Below are 24,014 nucleotides of genomic sequence, written 5' to 3' on the forward strand. Positions count from 1 at the left end.
AGCTATTAAAATAATATCAAAGTATGGGGTGCCAAGGTAGCGTAGAGGTTAGTGCAACATTATTACAGCTTGGGGCATCAGAGTTTGGAGTTCAATTCTGGCGTCCTCTGTAAGAAATTTGTATGTTCTTCTCATGAGTGTGTGGGTTTCCTCTGGGTCTGATTCCTCTCACAGTCCAAAGATGTACTGATTAATAGGTTAATTGGTCATTGTAAATTATCCTGTGGTTAGGCTAGGTTTAAATTGGTGGGTTACTGGGTGGTGCAGCTTGTTGGGCCAGAATACCTCCTCTGTGTGGTATCTCTAAATAAAATAAAACATTTAAATTCTTAATTTAAAAAAAATACGGGAAGGTTTCACCAAGTGATGATCAACTGCATATCTGATGAAAGTGTTGTGAGATACATAATACAGTGAGTGTGTAACAGTATAGAGTAGAATCTCACCTTAAGTAAGTATTTATTTTCTCTCTATTAGGATTAATGGTCATCCAAGTAATTATGTGAGAATAGCAAGTCAGTGGCGTCTAGAGGAGGTGAGTGTTAATTTATCGATCTGTATTTTTCATACAGCTCAGAATACTATAAGTTATAAAATATCAATAATATCTGCTGAGACAAGAACACATCAATAATCTGCCCTAATTCATGAACCCTTGATAGATGAGTATTAGTCTTGACTTTTTTCTTCAGATGGTGTTCCTTTTAAGTGGTTTCTCACACACTTTTCTCACTTACCTAATTTTCTACCATTTCTGGCCTAGCAGATACGTTTCCCTGGACTGGATGGCATATGTAAATATGGTAGTAATATGTCATATTCATCTTCACTACTGCCTGTGAATGGGACGATTTTTTTCAAAGCACATGGACAGCACATTACTGCAGCTGGTAGTACTTTTGTTTCACAACTTCAGTTACCCATATTCTTTTCTGACCACCAATGCTGTATGTGTGGAGTTTGCATGTTCTCCCTCTGAATGCTCCTATTTCCCCGGGCCAAAGATATGCAATTTTGCCGTTATAAATTAACCCTAATGTGCAGGTAAGTGAATGGGATTGTTTTGTGAACCAACATAAATTCCTTCTTTTATGGTGTAAGGAAGATGGAATAAAATTATAAGGGTTTCCCTGGAAAAAGTTAATACTACCATAAGGATGCTTTTGTGATTCATTTAAAGCTGTCTCATGCATAAGGTAGTATGATGATGTAGATACAGGCATTGTTTCCACCCATTCTATATTGTTGAAGATCACATTGTACAACTGTGTGGATGGGAGTATTTCTTCACAGGGTGCTTGTGAAGTGTCTAGTGCAATATTGTAGTTACTGCATGCTGTATCGTGCTCTGCTTGCTACTCTCTGCTTACAGCTATTGCAGTTGGCTAGCCTTCTCAACAGAGGGTGAAAAGAGGAGCCGAGTGTGTAAGCCTCCTCCTGCCAGTAGAGAGCCTGTCCACCACCAAGACTCCTGCAGTGCCTCCTCGGGACCACACGCGGAAACTGGGTATTTTACAGTCCCAGGTTAAACTACAGGGGATCTCAGAACAGCAGTCAGCCCCAGAGACGTGGTATGCAGGCCCACCACTATGTGGATACACCCTGGAGCCTGTCAACCATTGTCCCAGCTATGGGTAAATAGCCCCACTGCCTTGTGGTAAGTCTGTTGAGACAAGGCTAAGGGAGCACACCCTGACAGAAAAGCAATGTGCTGGCAGTGTGCAATAGGCGGGCCTTAACAGACCAAGGTTCCGGCAGCCTCCTGCAGCCAAGATGTGATCACCTGGGATCACCCTTGTCACCGGGATTTACCTCATCATGGTGAAGATAGTGCTACTGGGGATGGCACACCCCCTGAGGCACTTTAATGTCTTCTTTGCGCAGGTCTCCACCTCTGATCACGGTGAACAATACCTACGACTATGAATAAGGGGGTCTTTTTATTTTAAAAGCAGGCATTGAGATTTAACTCTTTAGTCTTTTCAGCGTAGGAGGCAATGTCTACTTACACTCTAAATAGCAATATCTTCCTCCAGATCATGAACATCTTCAATACAATTGGATAGTGTGTGTTAACCTATACCTTCATGTCTGGCTTTCCATCTAATATTATTTCATATATTTGTTCCTAGATTGTGAACAACACAGGCACAAGGCACATTTCTAGCCCAAGCTGGGTCAATAATTGCACTGAAAATAATCATTTTTTGATTCCACAGTTAGGGAATTTCATGCTTTTGTTCTGTGTTGCTAATGCTGTAGATAGTTGTCTTAGGATGGGTATGAGTTAGGATTTGCATGATGCTGCTACTGCCTTTGATAACATAATCATGTACTGAAAGGTCATGTCAGAGTAAAGTTGTTGAGGATAATGCAGATAGTTACATAGAACATAGAACAGTACGACACTGGAACCTTGACCACAGAGAAAACCTCAACCCACAATGTTGTGCCAAACCAGCTAAAACACAAATATAAACACCCAAACACTAATCCCTCCTACATATACAATGTCTACATCTCGCTATCTTTCTCACATTCATAAGAAAAGTTTCTTAAAAGCCTCTAATGTATTTGCCTCTACCACCAAGCCAGGCAGTGCATTTCAGGCATCCATCACTCTGAATCAAAAACTTATCCATCAACCTACCCCCTCTCACCTTCAATACATGCTCTCTGGCATTACACATTTCAACCCCGGTAAACAAATACTTCCTGTCTATCTACCTACGCCTCAACATAATCTTACAAACCTCTATCGGATCTACCCTCAGCCTCTGCCACTCCAGAGAAAACAACCCGTTTATCTAGATCTCATGACAGCACATGTCCTCCAAACCAGGCAGCATCCTGGTAAACATCTTCTGCACCTTCTCTAAAGGCTCAAAGTCCTTCCTATCGTGGGGTGATCAGAACTGTATGGAATACAATGGTTGCATTGTAAATACAGAGTTCATTGCAAATCAGTAATGAAGAAAGCTGCTGAAGCTTTTTGAGTGTTGCTGCATTTACATTCTGGCTACAAAATAGTGAACATTCCAGTCAATCCTAAGGATAAAGAAAACATGCTTACAAGGCAGGAAATAAATCAGTTAAGGAACACTTAATCTATATCTATCCCTGAATTCACAATATTATTCAGATCATTCTTGAGACTGGCATGGATCTGCTTGATTATTGAAGAAAATAGGCAGTGCCTGAACAGTCCTGACTTTATACAGAAGTCATTGGTAAGGAAGCTGAAGTTTGAAGAGACTCTGCAATTGGATCCCTATATCGGATATAGCTGAAACAACTGTATCACTCTAACTCCTTCCCATTGAAGCATAAATAACAAACTTCACTCTTTAAACTCTGTAAGATATTTATATCTTACAACTGGGACATTTTGCTCTCATTAATACAAATGTTCAAGTAGATATACTGATAACAACTGGATTACAGTATTAAAATCTTTTCAGTAATAATACTAAAATGAAAGATCTGCACAAAACTGTCCACAAATACCAGTTGAGAAGGAGATACACAGATTCATTAAGACCTACCTACAGTAAAATGTACTCATAAAAAATGCCCCTTATTGCCTTCACATGCAATCTCTTTTTGCTTAATTTATTCCCCAGGTGTAGACATTGCATGAATTGAATCAATCATATTGGTAAATCTAGATTTGCAGATTGGCCAAAGGGGACTGTTAGCCGTTCCTGAAAGAGTTTACAGAACTTAATGGGTTTTTATGTTCATGTAGTTGCCTGTGATCTCAATTAATGATATCCTGCTTCCAGGTACAAATAATGTTTTGAATTTGGGTTCTATATTGCCACTGTGGAGCTAGAAACTGAGTCTCCAGATCAATCGTACTTGATCCTGGATATCAGTCCAGTAAAATAGGCATTATGCAACCATAAGTGGAAGACAGGAATAATAGTCCATGTTCTTATTCTTTTTAGTGTCATCCAAGTGGCTGCATGACAGATCTCTTCATTCAAATGGCAGTTGTCATGATACTGAAACAACTACTGAGCAGCTTTGTGGAGTACTCTGTCCCGTAAGTTATCCTTTCTCAGTAATAAATCTACTAATCACAGAATGTTACATACAGGATGGCAATTGTATTGGGTTCAAATTATTTATAATCTAAATGATATGATACTGGGTACCCAATTTTATAGTAGCCTGCAGATATGAGCCTTGGTCAATATTTTCTATTTGACATTATAAATCATTGGATGACAATCATAAAGTAAATGAAAAATATCCTTCATATCCTTGAATTTATATGCTATATTATCATACAGCTTTAAAAAGGCACAATACTCATATTTAGAGATATGTGTGCCTGAGGACATTTTAAATATCTCCGCCAGGACCCTTGCAATTTCTGTAAAAGCCTCCCACAAGGTCCGAAGGGACACCTTGTCAGGCCCTATATGGTCCATAACCTTACTGCTGTTGTGTCTCAATTCTATAGATTCTGTGTCCACCTCCCAAGTAATTAAATATGCAAGAAAAACATTTAAGATCTCCCCCTTCTCTTTCAACTCCATGTATAGATGACCACACTGATCTTCAAGAGGACAAATTTTGTCCCTTGTTATTGGTTTGCTCTAAATGTATCTGTTGAAGCCCTTCACCTTGTCTGCTAGGGAACCTCATGCCTTCTTTTAGCCCTCCTAATTTCCATCTTACGTAAATACTCTCTTTTATTTCTTATACTCATCAACTATCTCATTTGTTCATTGCTGCCTATACCTGCTATGCATCTTTCTTTTTCTTAACCTTGCCTCAATATCTTTTAAAAACCAAGATGCCCTAAGCCTGTTAGCCTTGCCTTTTATTCTGACAGGAACATGCAAACTCTGTACTCTCAAAATTTCACTGTTGAAAGCTTTCCACTTAACCAGGCATACTTTGCCTGAAAACAACATGTCCTAATTCACATCTGTCAGATGTGAATCTAATGCCATCAAAACTGGACTTTCTCCAATTTAGAATCTCAACCCAGGGACCATTATTATCCTGCTCCATAGTTACCTTGAAACTAACTGAATTATGATCACTAGATGCAAAGGGATCCTCTATACACACTTATGTCACCTGCTCTGTCTCATTCTCTAATAGGAGATTCAGTAGTGCACTCTTTCTTGCTGGGATCTCTATATATTGATTAAGGAAACTTTACTGAATACCTATGACAAACTGTATCCTGTCCAGCCCTATTACAGTATAGAAATCCCAGTCAAAAGTTAAAATCATCTACGGTCACAGCCTTTTTTCTCACAACTGTGTACAAAATCATTCTACAAATTTGATCTTCTAAATCCTGCTGTCTATTGGGTGTCCTATAATATAATCTCATTAATGTGGTGATCCTTTTTTGTTTCCCTGACACTGGCACCTGCAGGCAACATACCATCCTGATATCTCTTTACCTCCGCAGAATTTTCAGTATTCTCCCCTAACTATTGAATCCCCTATCACCATTGCACTCCATCTCTTCCAAGTCCCAGACATAGTGTCAGAGACTTGTTTGCTGCAACTTTCTTCTCATAGGTCTTCCCCCACCCCCCAACGGTATCCAAAGTGATGTACTTGTTATTGAGGGGAATGGCCACAGGGGAAATCTGCGCTGGCTGTCTACCCCCCTTTTTCTCTATTGATGGTCACCTAGTTACCAGTATCTTGCACCGTAGGTGTAACTACCTCCCTGAATCTCCAGCCAATCAACACCTCAGCCTCCCAAATGATCCAGAGTTCATCCAGCTCTAACTCCTAACACATTCTGTAAGAAGCTGCATCTGGATGCATTTTCCTGTAGGTGTAGTTGTCAAGGACATTGGAGGTCTCCCTGTCTTCCCACATTCTGCAAGAGGAGTATTTCACTGTCCTCCCTGACATTCCCGCTGCTCTAATTGTACAGTAAGAAGGAAACTTACCAGAATTTCACCTTAGCCTCTGTCTCTCCTTGCTGAAGCCTCTAGAGCCGAAGCCTCTGCTTGAACATTGTCCACTCACACAATGGCCACTCCGCTTAAATCTTGCTTCTATTTTAGGCCTTTGCCAAGTGCTTAATTAAACCAACAATTTCAATAGATTTCACACCATATTTTGAATATTACAGCCCCAAACCACACTAGGTGTTTAAAATATGAAATAATGTTAGAAAATGCCTGTCATTGACTAGAAATATTAACCCTGTTTGTCTCTTGCTTAGATGCTAGCATTTCCAGCATTTAGCTTGTGTTGTTAGATGTGACTGGCTGCATGTTCCTATTTAATTTCAATTGTTCATCTTTGACAGATCCTTGAAACATCGATGGAAGAAATATCATAAAAAGATCCTAAAAGAAAATGTTAAAGATGAAATTAAGGATCATTGGATGAAAAATTACAGCCTGAACAGTGTTAACTCCTTTAGCTTATTCAATGAATTTTTGGAAATGGGTATGCCTCTGTATGCTCAGACCTAATGTTTTAATCACATATCTCACTAATCAGTAATCTGCAACTACTTTATTTGTTTAGATTATTTGTCTAAATGGTCTAACCTGTTTTGCATTATCATACAATTTTAATATTAACAAAAATGAATGATGACATGCATTGTCATAAATATTTACAAAAATGATTATGTATATTAAGCAATTAATAAAAAGGATTAACAAATTAGTTTGTACATATAGAATATAAGAATACAGATTTGTGGGGAAGAAACCTGGCAATTAATGAACAGGAAGAGAAAATGAGTAGGACTGAGATTTCATGTTCCTATTGAGTTTCTGATAAAAGTGACTTATGCTATCCCACTGCACAGGAATTCGCAGTCCTTTGGTGTATTTTTAAGTGGCCCTGCAAGGTTAGTGAGAAAATAAGTCATAACTGAGACATTGGATAACCAAAGAGAGTTACAATAAAAGTCCATACAACGTTAGACAATACATCCATATATGGTGCATTGTGTGAAAATGAACATCTATACTTAACAAAATAAGAAGACAGAATGCTTGAAGAGCACTGAGAAGTTAAGGATGACAACTCTAGGTTTTAGATCAATGAGTTTTAAGGAGATGTGGAACATTCTGAAACTATTCTCTTGAAGAAGTTGTAATATAATTGGAAGAGATAACAAAAAGATTCTAAGGGAAGATGTGAAAGATGAACTTAGGGATCATTGGATGAAAATTACAGAAGCAAGTTTTTTTTAAAAGGAAAAGAAAGGTTGTGTAGAGTCAGAATAGAAGAATCTTAAGAGGTGCTTCTGAACTTGAAGCGGCCGAAAATAAACTCAACATACTGATATTTATTGCTCTAGATGTTGACCGTTGTTTGAGCGATTAAATCAATCCTCACAATGCAAAGATAAATGAAGTTACGACTGTTAAAGGAATAATGATATACAGAATACCTTCATTTTAATCACAATTTAATGATTACTCTCTCATGATTAAATGGTTTCCCTCATTTTAGAATAGTACTGTAATGCTGAATATTAGTGGTAAAATTTGAAGAACAAATAAGTTGAGGTATTGGAATGATATTGGTAATTTTACTGCAGCAAACATTTTAAGTTAATTGCAGGAATAGCTGTCAAAAGTGAATGTTATTATTACATTACAATATATAATATCATTATTTTCCATGTTGCTCACCTGAGTGGAAGGCTACATTTAAAAATAAAGACAATCTTGACATCTCCTTACACTCTTAAAATGTGTAAACATAATTTATTCCCCTACCATAAAACCAAAGTTCAGCATCATATTCATACCCTGAATCCACTTCTGGAATTCCCCAAAAAATCCTCCAACTTACCTCCCAAACTCTCTCTCTTATTTCAGCCTCCTTCCATATGCTCTAATTGAGCTAGAACCTACATGATTGGCTCCTCTGCACCTTTCTAAATATTCACCTCCCTGAAACACCAGCATACTGTGTCTATAGAGTTCTGTCTACAAAATGAATGCCATTTATTTGATGTTACTTTGACAGCATTTTCCAAACTCAAACTTCAGTTCTATAAAGTGAATAACTTTATAGTATTTACATTATATTCTATCAGCCACCCTCTTCTCCACTCTCTACATTTGCCTATGTCTTTTTCTGGACATTTTGTGCAATTTCATTGTAACTTTAATCACCTAATTTTTACTGGTAGCAAACCAGAATATATTCCACAATGACTTTTCAACTGAGTTAGTTAAACAGATTATTAAGAGCTAAGGGTCCGATATCTGTGCACTCAAATTGTATAGTATGTTAGGCAAGTCTGCCAACCATTCCTCTAAAGCCCTAATACATTACATAAAATGAGCCCTATCTTATTTAATAATCTTTTGTATGGAAATAATGAAATACCCTTTAAAGATCCAGATTTTATTAATCTCACTGGCTCCCACTGTTCTACTTTGTCGATCAAGTACTATTTACATTTTATGAAATGTGCCAACTGCTTATCATATCCTGTCAAAGGGTTTCAGCCCGAAACATCGACTGTACTCTTTTCGTAGATGATGCCTGGCCTGTTGAGCTCTTCCAGCATTTTGTGTGTGTTGCTTGGATTTCCAGCATCTGCAGATTTTCTCTTATTTGTCGTATTATGACCTCAGTACTTTGTTAACACGTCCTTTAAAATAGATTCTGACAATATTGCTGACAATTGATATCAGGCTAAATAGTCTTAAAATTACTCATTTTAACCTTTGCTTCAAGAAGTGGCAATTTTTTTTGTTACCTGTTTATCTGCTGGGAAAATTACAGAATCTAGAGAAATTTGTAATAGTATTACAAATATATGACAATCTTTACACTGGAACCCTGAGACATAAACTAGTTCGTTGAATTTGTCTGAGTTTTAGTCCTATTTATCTCTCTTTAATACAGTACCTTCTCTTTAGTGATATTAATTGCATTAAGTCCCTCTCTGTTATTTGATCCTTTGTGTATTTCTTTTAGATTTATTTTGTTTTTGCAGTGATGAAAGAGAAAAAAAATACTTATATAATGTCTCATCCATTTCTTAAGTTTTTTTAATGATCCAATTAGAGATACAGCTCGATAACAGATTTCTCTGGCCCAATGAACCCGCTTCACCCAATTACACCTATGTGACCAATTAACCTACTAAACCTTAAGAAACCCATGTGGCCATGGGGAGAATGTACAAACTACTTATAGACTGTAGTGGAATTGAATCCAGTTGCTGACGATGTAATAGCGACCACGCTACCCAATTTTGCTACAATTTTTCCAGCAGTCATTTTTATTCATTTTTTATTTATATGGGCTCATCTTACAATGTATGGCATAGAAGCTCTTTTAATCTTTTGTTGTATATAGTCTCTCTCTCTCCCTCCCTCCTACTAATGTTTTGGTCATTCACTGGTACTTCCCAATTTTTAGGTTTAACATTCTTCTTTGCAACAGTGTTAACCTTTGTTATTAATCAAATACTATCTTAATTTCTTAATCAGTTTTCCCATGGAGTTTTAAAACTTTTCAATAGAATGCTTATTTGTTATGAATTCTGAAAAATTCATTACACATCCATGTTTTTGTGCATTTAATGGTATGCCTTTTAATCTAGTTTTGCAATCAGCCTTGGACAGTTTACTCCGTAAACCTTAAAACCTGTCTACTTAAGTTCAAGACCAATTTCTTACTGAACTAGTTGAACTGAAATTTATTTGATTTGTTACTGATGATTTTATCAATTTTTTTTCTTTTCAGCAATTCAGTACAGCTTCACCACAATATTTGTTGCAGCCTTCCCACTGGCTCCACTGTTGGCACTTGTGAATAATTTATTTGAAGTTCGACTGGATGCTCGGAAGATGCTATTGCTTCAAAGACGGCCAATACCACGAAAAGCAAACGATATTGGTAAGGTTTCAACTAACAGTTTCTATATGTGTTTGCCCAATAAGGTAAAGAGTATACAATTATAAGAGGAGACATGCAGTTAAAGTGCATTAGTGGACGAGGGCTTTATTCTTAGTGAAGCATCTTAGATTTTTTTTTTGTGGCCCAGTGCCTTATTATTGATATTCATCCTCAATGGTGTAATAAATTTTTGTCTATTAGTGGCACATCACACACAGTATAGGCAGAATGAGATAGTATAGTATAGTAGTAGTCTCTCGAAGTCCGAGGAAGACGAATGTGTTGCACAGTGAACGTCTGTGGGCACGCATATGACTTCTGAGGCTGAAGTCCGAAGCGCAGATACGGTTGTAGATGGGACAAGGAGCACTGCCTGTTGGGGCAGGAGCGGGCACTTTCCTGTGTCTTTCTTGACTCACCTTGAGGCGCTCCATGCGCCAGTTGGCTTGGAAGTTGTTTGCTGCCTTGGAGCATAGATTGTGCCACTTGGACCGATCAGCAGCAGTGTGTTCGAGATCGCGGGGCTGAAGTTTGGCCCACTTAAGGTTTGACTTGAGGTTGTCCTTGTACCTCTTCCTTGGGCACGGTTGCCCTGCTCCAGTTCTCCGTAGAACTGACGCGGCATTCTGGACTCATCCATGCGGATCACATGGCTGGTCCATCTGAGCTGAGCCTTCAAAACCTTGGCTTCAATGCTTGTGGAATTGGCTTGATCCAGGACTGTCAGATTGGAGATAGTCTTGCCAGCGGATTTGCATGATTGATCACAGAGCGTGATTGTGGAATTGTTCAAGCTGTTTGACATGTCTTTGATACAGTATCCAGGTTTCACAGCCATATAGAAGTAATGAGACCACAACAGCATTGTAAACCTTCAGTTTAGTGGGGAGGCGAATGTCTTTGTGCTGCAGAACTTTGACCTCCGGGTGCCTGGCTTGCTTTCTGGATCCTTGACGTGATTTCTTTATTAAGGGCACCGTCGCTGGAGATGGTACTCCCCAGGTATTTGAAGTTGTCAACGTTCTGTAGTTGTGTGTCATCGATAGTGATGCATGGCTGTGGCGGGGTGCTGTTAGGTGCAGGCTGCAGGAGGACCTCTGTTTTACCGAGGCTGATTGTCAAGCCGAACAATTTAGATGCTGCGGAGAATCTGCTGACCATTGTTTGTAGGTGGTCCTCTTGGTGCGCCATGAGTGCGCAGTCATCTGCAAAGAGCGCTTCTATGAACAGCTTTTGGAGGGTCTTTGTGTGTGCTGCAAGGCGACGTAGGTCAAAGAGTGACCCGTCCAGGTGGTATTTGATATAAATGCCCAGGTTTAAGTCTTTGACGGCATGCATTAGTACTCGAGTGAAGAAAAGGTTGAAAAGTACTGGTGCAAGCACACAGCCCTGTTTAACGCTGTTGGAGATGACAAATTTCTCGCTGGGTTTGTCAGCTGAGAGAATCTCTCCAGTCATGTTGTCATGGAAGAGGCGTATGAGGTTGATGAACTTTGGAGGGCAGCCAAGTTTCCCGAGGATGATCCACAAGGCTTCTCTGTTGACAGTTTCAAACGCTTTAGTCAGATCAATGAAGACAAAGTTCATGTTCTGCTCCAGGCATTTCTCCTGCATTTGTCTAACAGTGAAGATCATATCCACTGTGTTTAGGCCGAAAGCTGCATTGCGATTCTGGGAGGTTTCCTTCGGATACTGTTGAAATAAGTCTATTGAAGATGATGCAAGCCAGGATTTTGCCGGCGATGGAAAGTAGGGAGATGCCCTGGTAGTTCCCACAGTCTGTGCGCGGGCCTTTGTTTATGTATAGGGCGACTATTACAGCATCCCGAAGGTCGGGTGGCATTACTTCCTCTTCCCAGATACTGACCAGGACATCCTGGAATGCTTCGAGTGACTCCTGGTTGAGGGCTTTGAATAGTTCTGCGGGAATACCATCCTTGCCTGGTGCTTTGCCACAGCCCATCTGTTTGATGGTTGTGCTGACCTCGGTCAGGGAGGTGGGGTTGTTGAGGTGCTCGTGGACTGGGCTCTGGGGAATCTGGTCGAGTACTGACTGGTCGACAGTGGAGGGGCAGTTCAGGAGCTGACTGAAGTGTTCCTTCCATCTGGTGTTGATGCCCTTTTTGTCCTTGATAAGCGAGGATCCATCTGCAGAAAGCAGAGGAGCTATGCTTGACTTTGAGGGTCCAAAGACAGACTTGATGGTGTTGAAGAACTGCTTGGTGTTGTTTGTATCAGCGTAGTGCTGAACCTCATCCACCTTCTTATTCCATCATGTGTCGCGCATTATACATATTTCCCTTTGAGCGAGTGCCTGATAGGACTTGAATCTGTCCTTTTTGCAGGTGGAGTTCGGGTCATCCTGCCATTCTTTGAATGCCTTGTTCTTCTTGGTGAGTAGGTCATCGATGATGGTGCTATTTTCATTGAACCACTCTTGGTGGGTGTGCTTTCTGCGGCCTAGAGTTGATTTTGCCATTTCAGTTATAGCATTTTTGAAGTGGCTCCATTTCTGGATTGGGTTACCCGCGAGTGGCTGGTTTGTTGATAATTTCTGTTTAAGAGTATTTTGAAATTCGCGTAGACACGGAGGGTGCTGAAGTTTGGAGGTGTTAAAGGATGTCTGTACTGCCTTTGGACACTTTTTGTGAGATTGAACGATGTGTAGTTTGAGGGTGGTGCAGAGGAGTCTGTGGTCCGTCCAACACTCTGCTTCTCGCATGGCTCGTGTGATTGCTACATCTCGGATGTCACGTTGACAGACAATGACATAATCGATCAGATGCCATTGTTTGGATCTAGGGTGCATCCATGTTGTCTTGAATTTGTTGGCCATTCTGAACACTGTGTTCGTGATAGTGAGGTCATACTCTTCACATTTGCTGAGAAGCAGAAGGCCATTGCTGTTCATCTTCCCGACTCCGTGTCTGCTGAGCACTCCACTCCACTGATCGTGGTCTTGGCCGACTCAGGCATTAAAATCTCCCAGCAAGATCAGCTTATCACTGGCCTGCACTGAGTGCAGGATGGAGTCAAGGTTGGCGTAAAACTGCTCTATGGTTTCACTAGGGCTGGTCAGGGTGGGGACATAGGTACTAATAATAGTTGCATGTCGATTTTGGCTGAGGGGCAGACATAGCTTCATCAATCTTTCACTGATGCCAACAGGCAGGTTGGGGAGCTGTTTCATCAGGGTACTCCTTATGGCAAAGGCCTCTCCGTGGATCCTGTCTTCCTTCTGCGCCCTTCCTCTCCAGAAGAAATCGTAGCCACTGGCAAGCTCAGTGATGGATCCCTCATCTGCAACCCTGGTTTTGCTCAGCGTTGCAATGTCAATGTTGTAGCGAGCAAGTTCTTTACCAATGAGAGCTGTTCTCCTTTCAGGTCTTGCAGTATTTTCCTTATCCATTAAGGTGCGAACGTTCCATGCTCCTAGACGGAGAATCTTTTTCTTTTGATTTTGATTTCGACCGCAATGATTGGGTGATCCGTCAGTCGCGGTTAACTGGCCGGATGATCTAGGGCAGGCGATTTTTAGGCCACCTTTTCTAGGCCCCTCCCTGATTACAGGGTGGGCAGCGCTGTCCTAAAAAAGGCTGCCCAGTCACCCTGGATGCTGCCGGACTCCCCTACTGCCCTGGGTTCAGAGGAGAACGACCATCTGTCCAAGGGCCGCCTATGTGAAGGTTTGCAGCTGCAACTCAGTGATCACCTCCACCTGTTGGTTCGCTGCTCTCCCATCACCATAGGACTTTTGAAGAGAGAAAGAAGACGAAGATGCACAACACAAGGACCTGTGCGTGAAAGATATTATAGTGAAAAAGCCTTAGCACGGAGACAGTCTCACTCTCTCAGCCTCGGAGGTCAGGATCCACTGGCACGAAGATCGTTACACATGATGGCCTCTTCGGCTGCAGGAGTTGCCGGACAATAGATTGATGAAGCCCTCCCTATTGACCGCCTACGGGACTCCGGCTCCGGATTTCTTCTTAGGGTTTACTCCCATAGCCTTTTCCATGATTGGGTGTGGCCGCAAGGCAGCAGAGGTTTTAAAATCAGAGGTTTCCTTCTCCTGGGTGGGCAGTGAACCAGGACTAATGAGCCCCACCTGCCCGAAGCATCTGGTTTTGAGGCACCAGAGACCTGCCTTTGCCCCTTCTCCCGTTGGTAGGAACAGTTCCACCACGTGAAGGCCGGGAGCTGGACTTGGTTGACAGAAGCTATTTGAGACGCAAGCCATGTGGAAGTACTTTATAGGTAGTGAGAGCTTATCCTCATTACCACCTCCGGCTATGTCAACCTTGTGAACTACAGGATGAGAAATAAATAAATAAATAAATAAATTAATAACCAAGCCAAAAGTTTCAAGTAGTCCTAACACATAATTCAAGTAAAAACTGTTTCAGTCAGAATTCATATTGGACATGCCTGTTCAAGCATATTCCAGTACTGTCACATTTAGTACTCTTGATACTAATTGTCAGTAATTAATACCAAGGTAACAGTAGGCAGTATTCCGTGCTGTGTCTCAATAAATAAATAAATAAACAAACAGGTAGATGAATAAATATATTTGAGGCAAGTAACAAAATCCTTTCAAATTTTGTTAAATTTCACTCAATTAGCATTGAATGACTTCCTAAAACATTTCACAGAAGTGGATATAATCACGGAAGTTGCAAATTTAATTGTTTTTTTTAACAAAAATTTGGAGAATGTTTATCAGAGAGAGTTACTTGACTCATAACATGGCTGCTCATCACTAACTAGGTCCTGCCACCACAATTGTAATCAAAGATTGATAACGGATATTTACTGTGCAATATAGTACAAGCTTAGACATTGTTATAAAATTAATTATAAATAGGACTTTGAGTGGAATCATAGATCAAGTTTCATTAGTTAAAAAGAAAAACAGACCATAGATGAAGGAAATCTGAAATGTAAATGAAAGATATTGAAAAGACTCCGCAGGTCAACTCTCCTCAGACAGTACCTGACCCACTGAATATTTTCAGCATATTCTATGCAGACATAGACCAATTTCACCTTTGATCGTTTTATTTTTTAAAAAGACAAATTAGTCTGTTCTTTAACATTTGCTATATGAAGGAAAGCATTCTACCTATTATTTTTAGATATCTTATTTCTTGCTTCTCATTATCTCTTTAGCTCAGAATGATAGTTAACAATTAAGATTTGTGCGTGTTTATGTGTGTGTGATGATCCATTGGGATCTTATGTTCCACTGTCCCGATTCAAGTACCCTAAGATCATAATTCAATACATACATAATTCAACACAGTACATATAATCCACACTCCATAACACAAAATAATATTACCACAAATAATAAGGTGCATTTATGATACAAGATGAAAAGTAAACAGTGTAACACTTCATGCATGATGAGACCTGGCTGGTGGCAGGGAGTTTAGTAGTCTTACGTCCTGTTACTGTTTCATGTCCTAACAGTTCTTGTCCTAATGCTATGGTAACTCCTACCGAATGGTAGGAGTCAAAGAGATTGTTGGATGGATGGGAAAGATCACTGACATTGCTAAGGGTCCTGCATATGTAGCGCTCCTGATAAATATCTCTAATGGGTGGAAGAGAGACTCCGATGATCCTCTCAGCTGTCCTTGCAATCCTTTGTAGGGACTTGTGGTCAGATGCCTTGAAATTCTTGTACCAGACAGTAATGCATCTGGTCACGGCACGCTCAATGGTGCTCCTATAAAAATTGGTTAAAATGCGGGGTGGAGAGGAGGGAGATCCTCACTTTCCTCAATTTCCGCAGAGGGTGGAGACATTGTTGTGCTTTGTTGATCAAAGAGATGGTGTTGCGGGGCTAGTAGAGATGGTCTGCTATGTGCATTCCCAGAAACCTAGTGCTTCTAACTCTTTCAACAGAGGAGCTGTGTATGTGCAGTGAGGAGTGGTCAGCCTGCACCTTCCTAAAGTCCACAAGGGGGTGTGATGATTGAACATAAACTGGGACTTGGAATATATGTATGCAAGCAAAAAAGGAGAATAACTATACCTAGAGATACACATGAGAAAATCAACTCATTGATGTTTTCATAACAAGAACATAACTGGGATATGTCTATGCTATAGGGATATGGGTGAAAATCCTTGAAGCAATTGGCGTTCTGGCTGTCATTGGAAATGGGCTGGTTATTGCAATCACATCTGATTTCATCCCGCGATTAGTTTATAGATATGAATATGGTCCTTGCGCAGATGGATACAGTTCAGTTGATAGGTGAGTATGAGACATAAATTATAACAAATGATAGATCCTAAAGGGACCGAATGTGTATTTTTATTGCTTATGGGGCTAATACATTATGATGAGAAAAATTACCCCCTCCACAGGATACATTGTATTTTGTTGGATCAACATCAGAATTAAAATCTAACTTTGGATTTCCCAAAGCAGGAAACTGCAGATGCTGGAATCTGAAATATAAACAGAAAAAGCAGAAACTACTCAGTAAGTCAAGTAGCACCTAAAGAGAAAAAAGGAGAATTAACATTAACAGATGTTGCTCCTCCTCCTAAGTATTATCTGCATTTTCTGTTACGTCTGATTTCCCTAACTGAAACACAATAGAACTAGATTCCTGCAGATACTATAAGACCTTAAGATACCGAACAGGAGCAGAATTAGGCCATTTGGCCCATTGAGTATTCAGCAGCATTTTATCATGGCTGATCCATTTTCCCTCTCGGCTGCAATCTCCTACCTTCTCCCGGTATCCCTCCGTGCCCTGACTTATCAAAAACCTATCAACCTCTGATTAAATGTACCTAAAGACTTGGCCTTCACAGCCACCTGTGGCAATGAATTCCACACATTCACCACTCACTGGCTAAAGAAATTCCTCATCTCCATTCTAAGAGGACACCCCACTTTTCTGAGGCTGTATCCTCTGGACTTAGACACTCCCACCATAGGAATCATCCTCTCTACATCCACTCTATCAAGGCCTTTCAACATTCAATAGGTTTCAATTAGGTCTCATCCCCTCATTCTTCTGAAATCCAGTGAGCACAGGCCCAGAGCCATCAAATACTCTTCATATGACGAGCCTTTCAATCCCAGTATCATTTTTGTGAACCTCCTTTGAACCCTCTCCAATGTCAGTACGTACTTTCTTAGATAAGGGGCCCAAACCTGCTCACAAGACTGCAAGTGAGGCCTCACCAGTGCATTGTAAAGTCTCAACATTACATCCATGCTTTTATATTCTAGTTCTCTTGAAATGAATGCTAACATTGCATTTGCCTTCCTCACCATCAACTCAACCTGCAAGTTAACTATTAGGGGATCCTGCACAAGGACTCCCAGGTCCCCTTGCACCTCAGATTTTTGAATTTTCTCTCCATTTAGAAAATAGTCTACATTTTTATTTCTTCTACCAAAGTGCATGACTGCACACTTCCCAACACAGTATTCCAATTGTCACTTCTTTGCCCACTCTCCTAATCTACATCCTTCTAAAGCCTCTCTACTTCCTCAAACTACCTGCCCCTCCAACTATCTTCGTATTGTCTGCAAACTTTGCAACAATTCCATCATCCAAGTCATTGACATATAGTGTAAAAAGAAGCAGTCCCAATAAGTGTTCTCTGTGGAACACCATTAATCACCGGAAGCCAACCAGAAAAGGCCTCCTGCCAAGCAGCCACTGCTTTATCCATGCTAGTATCCTTCCTGTAATACCATGGGCTCTTAACTTGTTAAGCTGCCTCATGTGTGGCACCTTGTCAAACACCTTCTGAAAATCCAAGTACACAACATTCACTGATTCCTCTTTGCTTATCCTACTTGCTATTTCTTCAAAGAATTCCAACGGATTTGTGAAGCAAGGTTTTCCATTGAGGAAACTATGCTGACTACGGCCCATTTTATCATGTACCTCCAAGTACCTTGAGACTTCATCCTTAACAATCGACTCCAACACCTTCCTAAGCACTGAGGTCAGACTAATTGGCCTATAATTTCCTTCCTTCTGCCTCTCTCCCTTCTTCAACAGTGAAGAGAATTTTGCAATTTTCCAGTCTTCCAGAACCATTCCGGAATTTTGTGATCGTTGAAAGATCAGTACTAATGCCCCCACATTCTCTTCAGCTACCTCTTTCAAAACTCTGGTCCAGGTGACTTATCTACCTTCAGACACCAGTTTGAAGAAGCTTCTCCCTAGTAATTGCAACTTCACACACTTCTGCCCCCCTGAACTTTCAGCATACCGCTAGTGTCATGCATAGCAAAGACTGATACAAAATACTTATTCAGTTCGTCCGCCATCTCCTTGTCCCCTATTACTACCATGCCAGAATCGTTTTCCAGAATAAGTGCATGGTCCCTTTCCTGGAGATGTCATTAAAATTCACTTCCCCAATTTGTGTGACTGAAATGGATGAAAACATAAATCTGAGAAAATTTTAGGAAATCTGACAATTGGAAGTGCATTTCCTTTGATCACATTAAAGAGTTGATGTGCAATGCTTCCTTAGCATTTCTTGAAATATTAATACATCAAGAATATTAAGACAGTTTTAATGCATACATCAAAAGAAATATGTAAAAACATAGTCCACATATGTTTGGTATTTCAAAATAATTATGTTTGGCCTCAAATACTCTACTTCAAATGTTAGCTAAGCTGTTGATGTTTTTTGTTTACCTTGCAGTTGTTTGATGGGGTACGTCAATAACAGTCTCTCTGTGTTCCATGTGAAAAATTTTGAGAATGAAACTCGGTTAAAGGATAATGGATCAGAATCATTGGGATTCCAAGTAAAATATTGCAGGTATAATATTACTAGACCTTTCAACATCTTGTGTGTAGGTTTCTTGATCTCTTTTCATTTCTTTCTCTGGCATGGATATGCTGGAGTATCATTTCAGGGACTTAGACAGCTATAGGGCATCCTACTCATGCGGATGATTTACAATTGAAAATGTAGGTAAAGACTTTACTGTTATTTCATTACAGAGTTAACCCTGTGAGGGACCATCCTTCATTTTTAGATGGGCCAGATGTTGCTGACTGTAGTGGCAGCACTGAAGTAATTGCTGGCATTCAGCAGCTACTATGTAAATGTGGCTCTACCTACACTGCAGGCAAAGATGTGTTGAATTGTTAACACTAGTACTATGTTAGGGATTCCACTACCCAGATTGTATGCTTGTCAGATTTGGATTTTAATTCCCATCTACTATAATGGGGATTCCCAGCACAGAGATTATGAGGGTAAAGATGTTAAGTCTCAAACACAGGAAAATCTGCAGATGTTGGAAATCCAAAGCAACACAAACAAGATTCTGGAAGAACTCAGCAGGCCAGGCAGCATCTGTGGAAAAGAGTAAACAGTCAAGGTTTTGAGCTGTACCCTTCCCAAGTCCTTTTATTTTTGTTTATTTTCATTTAATGTGTTTAATTATTTTATTGGTTTTAATGGAATTTGATTTTTTTATGTTTCTAAATTACTTATGACATTAAAATATTTTTAAAGTAATCTGCGATTACCAGAATAATTTAATAAGTATATAATAACCTTGCAGTTTTTGACAGGAAGCAAGGATTTACCCCATAATTGCTGTTAGTGTCCTGAGGCTGGGCTTCAGCAACCAGCCATCCAAGGCTATTCATAGTACAACTTTTGCCACACCTTGCCAGACATCACCACAGGTTCAGTTTGATTAATTATCCACATCATTTCCATGAGGGTGTGGACAAACGAGAATGACAGTAAACTAGATCCAGCTCAGTTCAGCTCAATGAGCAAGTGGTTAATGAACAAGAGCTGAGCAAAACCAACTCAGAAAAAAATAAGAGATCAAACTAACATACTTCCCCAGTTTGTATGGCATGGTTTCAAAGTGCCTTTAAGATTGGAACCATTAGGAAAACTAACATATTAGTCTTCAGTATATGAATATCCTTTAAAATAAAGGATTATCATTTATTTAAATTTACAGGTTATTTATTTAAAAGCCAACAAATTATAGATAGATGCAGATAAAACTTTCTCTGAAGGGCCGAAAATACAGCACAACATCATTATGGATAAATTCCAGATATTTAAGCTTTTAACAAATATACTAAGTTGTACTGAACTAACTGTAAGACAAGCTGAAAGAGATCCAGGAATGATAACAAAGTTTATTCACTTTGAACAGCAATCAGAAACAGAAAATCCTGAGCTAAATTAGTAAATAATTGTCCAAGACTATTTTACTATAACTGTAAAATGTTCTGGCCAGATTGCACCTTGAATACTAGATTCTAATTTGATCACTGAGACAAAATGATAAGGATTTCGGTTATAATATTTTAATGAAGAACATCCATTATATTGATGCACATTAAAGGTTCGATCACAACTGGAGTCCACCAGATATTGAAATCAGTTTGAAAAGTTTAAAACAAAATTGTCTTTCTCTTCCATCCCTTCCTCACATTCTTTATAACTTAAAATTATATTTTCTCTTTCCCAGTTCTAACAATGGATCTTTGACCAGAAATCTTAACCTTTTTTCTAGTTCCACAGATGCTGCCTGAACTACTATGTCTACTGCATTTTCTGTTTTTATTTCGGAGTCTCAGCAGCTTAAGCTTTCAAGTTGAAGAACTCGCTTTGTTAAATTGGCAGCATTTTCTTTAGATCCTAGCCCAACAGGGTGTGAAATAAGCTTCAGGGTTGCCAGTTTTGAAAGAATTCAGAAGTATTTGAGCTCAGGTAGATTTTAATTTTGCACCCATCAAGCCTATAATTCATACCCTCTGGATTGTATCAAGAAATAGATTAAACCCAAATTTATCAGATTTATACTTAAGTATAGATCGTTGGAAGAATGAAATTTTCAACTGCATTCCACTTGAAAAAATTACTTATAATTTAAGAAATAAACATGATATATTTCTGAAAATTTGGCGCCCTTATTTACAAAAGATAGGATTAAATATATAGGTGCTCCGAAGATAAAATTATTGGTCATCTGGGGAAATAAATAAATATATATATTAAAGCTTTTTTGAACTCCATGGAGCATGTGGGGATCTTCCGATATCCAGGCACTCTTTCTTTCTTCCTTTTTTCTTTTCTTCTTTCTTTTTTTTCCTCTTCTTCATATATATAGGGACATGTTAGGGGGGAGGGGTTAAAGGGGGGAGGGCTGAGATATTATTTCTTTCTATTCTGTAACCTACTTGAAAATTCAATTAAAAAAAAAAGAAATACTCTTGTACTGAAATCTGCTGACGGTAATGGTCAATGCATCATTTGTCTTTTAATTACTTTGTGCACTTGGATATTAATTTTCAGTGATTCTTCCACAAGGAGAGGCAAGTCTGTGTTATGTGGATCATTTCCAATATTACCACATTATGTTCCATTTGGCATGTCGTTGCCTATTCAATTAATCTTCCTCTTGAAACCTCAAAGCTATGGTTCTCCTTTAGTGAATTCAGAATTTTTTCCCCATCTTCTAGCTAATCATTATTTGGCAACATTATAAGTTTTTATCTTTAACTTCTCTTGATAGTAGTGACTAGCTTGACTTCAACACTCCTCTCTCCTCCTCGAATCTTATCCTTCTAAACACACTGCCCTCCACCATCTCTGAACCAATCCCAACCTTACCATCAAACCAACAGACAAAAGGGGTGCTGTTATAGCGTGGCAGATTGACCTCTACCTTGCTGAGGCCAGGCAGTAACTCTCAGACACTTCCTCTTACTTACCCCTTGATAAGGACCCAAGTCCGGACCACCAGAAAATTACCTCTGACACCATCATGCTCCTGTCCCATTGAACTTGTGTCCACATATTTTGACTTCATTCTATCCCCCTTTGTTTAGTCCATTCCCACTTAAATCCATGACACTTCACATATTCTTGATATCAATAACTTTTAATACCCTGGTCCTGACTGCCTCATTTTCACCATGGATGTCCAATCCTTTTTCACTTCTATCCCTCCCCCCAATCGAGGAGGCCATCAAGCTCTCCAATTCTTTCTCATCAAAAGGGCCAACCAGTTCCCCTCCACCACCACCCTCCTTCACCTGGCAGAACTGATCCTCACCCTCAAGTTTCTCTTTTAGCTCCTCCCACTTTCTCCAAACTAAAGGGGTAGTCATGGGTACCCACATGGGTTCCAGCTATGCCTGCCTTTTCATTGGCTATGTAGAATAGTCTACATTTCAATCTTTCCCCGGTAATGCTCCCCAATTCTTTCTGTGTTACATTGATAACTGAGTTGGTGCTGCTTTATGTAACCATGCTGAGCTCAACAATTTCTTCAAATTTGCCCCCAACTTCTACCCTGCCTTTAAAGTCACTTGGTCCATTTCTGGCACCTCTCTCCCCTTTTCTGATCCCTGTCTCCATCTCTGGAGACAAACTCTACCAACATCTTGATTCATACTGAATCACACAGCTATCTTGATTATACCTCTTCCCAGCCTATCTCCTGTAAGAATGCTATTCATTTTTCTCAGTTCCTTTATCTTTGCTGCATCTGTTTTTAGAATGAGGCCTTCCTTTCCAGAACATCAGAAATGTCCTCCTCCTTCAAAGAATGGGGTTTCCCTTCCTCCACCATTGATGTTTCCCTTACCCACATTTCCTCTATTTCCTGAACATCTGCACTCACTCCATCTTCCCACCACCTTAACAGGGATAGAGTTCCATTTGACCTCACCTACCACCTCATGAGCTTCCACATCCAATACATCATTCTCCGCAACTTCTACAGGATCCTACCATCAAACACATCTTTACATCCCCACCCCACCCCCCAACTTTCAGCTTTCTGCAGGGATCACATTCTCTGTGATTCTCTTGTCCATTTGTCCCTTCTGGCACACATCCCCGTAAGCAGAAGAAATATTACCCCTGCCCATTCACCTCCTCCCTTACCTCTGTTCAGGGCCCCAAACATTCTTTCCATGTGAGGCAACACTTTACCTGTAGATCATTTGGGGTCATCTATTGTATCCAATGCTCCCATTGGTGTGACCTGACGTAAATTGAGGGACCGCTTTGTCAAGCACCTCCTCTTCATCTGTCAAAAGCGGAATATCCTGGTGGCCAACGATTTTAATTCCTATCCACATTCCCATTCCGAAATGTTGATCCATGGCCTTCGCTTTTGCCAAGATGAGGCCACTCTCAGGGTGGAGGAGCAATAACTCATATTCCATCTAGCTAACCTCCAACCTGATGGCACAAATACCAAATTCTCCTTCTGGTAATTTTTCCCTCCCCCCTCTCCTTTGCTTCTATTCCCCACTCTGGCCTCTTACCTCTTCTCCTAACCTGCATATCACCTCCCCCAGTGCCCCTCCTTCCCTTTCTCCCATGATCCACTCTCCTCTCCTATCAGATTCTTTCTTCTCTATACCTTTCCACTGGCCTGGTTTCACCTATCACCTTCTAGCTAGTCCTAGTACTCCTTTCCCTCTCCCCCCCCCCCCCCCCCAAACTTTTTATTCTGGCATTTTCTGTCTTACTTTCCACTGCTGAAGAAGGGTCTCAGCCCAAAATGTTGACTATTTATTTATTTCCATAGACACTGCCTGACTTAATGAGTGCCTCCAGCATTTTGTATGTGTTGCTCACTATTTTCCTGGTTGAGATTTCACTTTGCCTGAAGAGATATATAACTACTTGTGCACCACATATTGATTTTTAAAATATATCCCAATCTACACTCTTCAACCTTTGACTCATGATCCTTTTACTTTGCTTTCTTTAGATTTAAGACCATAGTTTTAGATTGTTCTAAATCACTTGAAAACGTTATACAAAATTCTATCATATTTTCTGGTTTTCTAACAGTCCAGTAACTTCCAGATCCTCATTTAATCCTTTCCCATCACACAATAGAAGATCAAAAATAGCCCATTTCCTTGTCAATCTAATGATCTAGAAAACAATCTATTATACATTCCATGAATTTATTACTACTAATTTTGTTTACCTAATCTATAGTTACATTGAAGTTCCTCATGATTATTGTATTAACCTTGTCTGTAATGGGAATTAAACTATACTCATGTACTTCCAATTGTATCATTCAATCCCCTACTTGTTAAGAATGCTGCATGTATTCA

General features: G+C 39.9%; 1 protein-coding gene across 4 annotated transcripts in view; it reads left to right on the forward strand.

Moving 5' to 3' along the window:
• Nucleotides 1–24,014, forward strand: part of LOC140729489 (anoctamin-9-like) — a 128,133-nt gene that overhangs the window by 99,235 nt on the left and 4,884 nt on the right. For 3 of the 4 annotated variants that reach the window (XM_073049271.1, XM_073049273.1, XM_073049275.1), the window contains 6 exons: nucleotides 478–535; nucleotides 3,951–4,048; nucleotides 6,302–6,444; nucleotides 9,727–9,879; nucleotides 16,000–16,147; nucleotides 18,583–18,702. In XM_073049271.1, coding sequence (XP_072905372.1) covers nucleotides 478–535; nucleotides 3,951–4,048; nucleotides 6,302–6,444; nucleotides 9,727–9,879; nucleotides 16,000–16,147; nucleotides 18,583–18,702 — 720 coding nt within the window. The remainder of the gene's footprint in view (nucleotides 1–477; nucleotides 536–3,950; nucleotides 4,049–6,301; nucleotides 6,445–9,726; nucleotides 9,880–15,999; nucleotides 16,148–18,582; nucleotides 18,703–24,014) is intronic. The other variant, XM_073049274.1, reaches the window with a different exon arrangement.

The sequence above is a fragment of the Hemitrygon akajei genome, chromosome 6 (genome assembly GCF_048418815.1).
Source record: "Hemitrygon akajei chromosome 6, sHemAka1.3, whole genome shotgun sequence".
Taxonomy (NCBI): Eukaryota; Metazoa; Chordata; class Chondrichthyes; order Myliobatiformes; family Dasyatidae; genus Hemitrygon; species Hemitrygon akajei.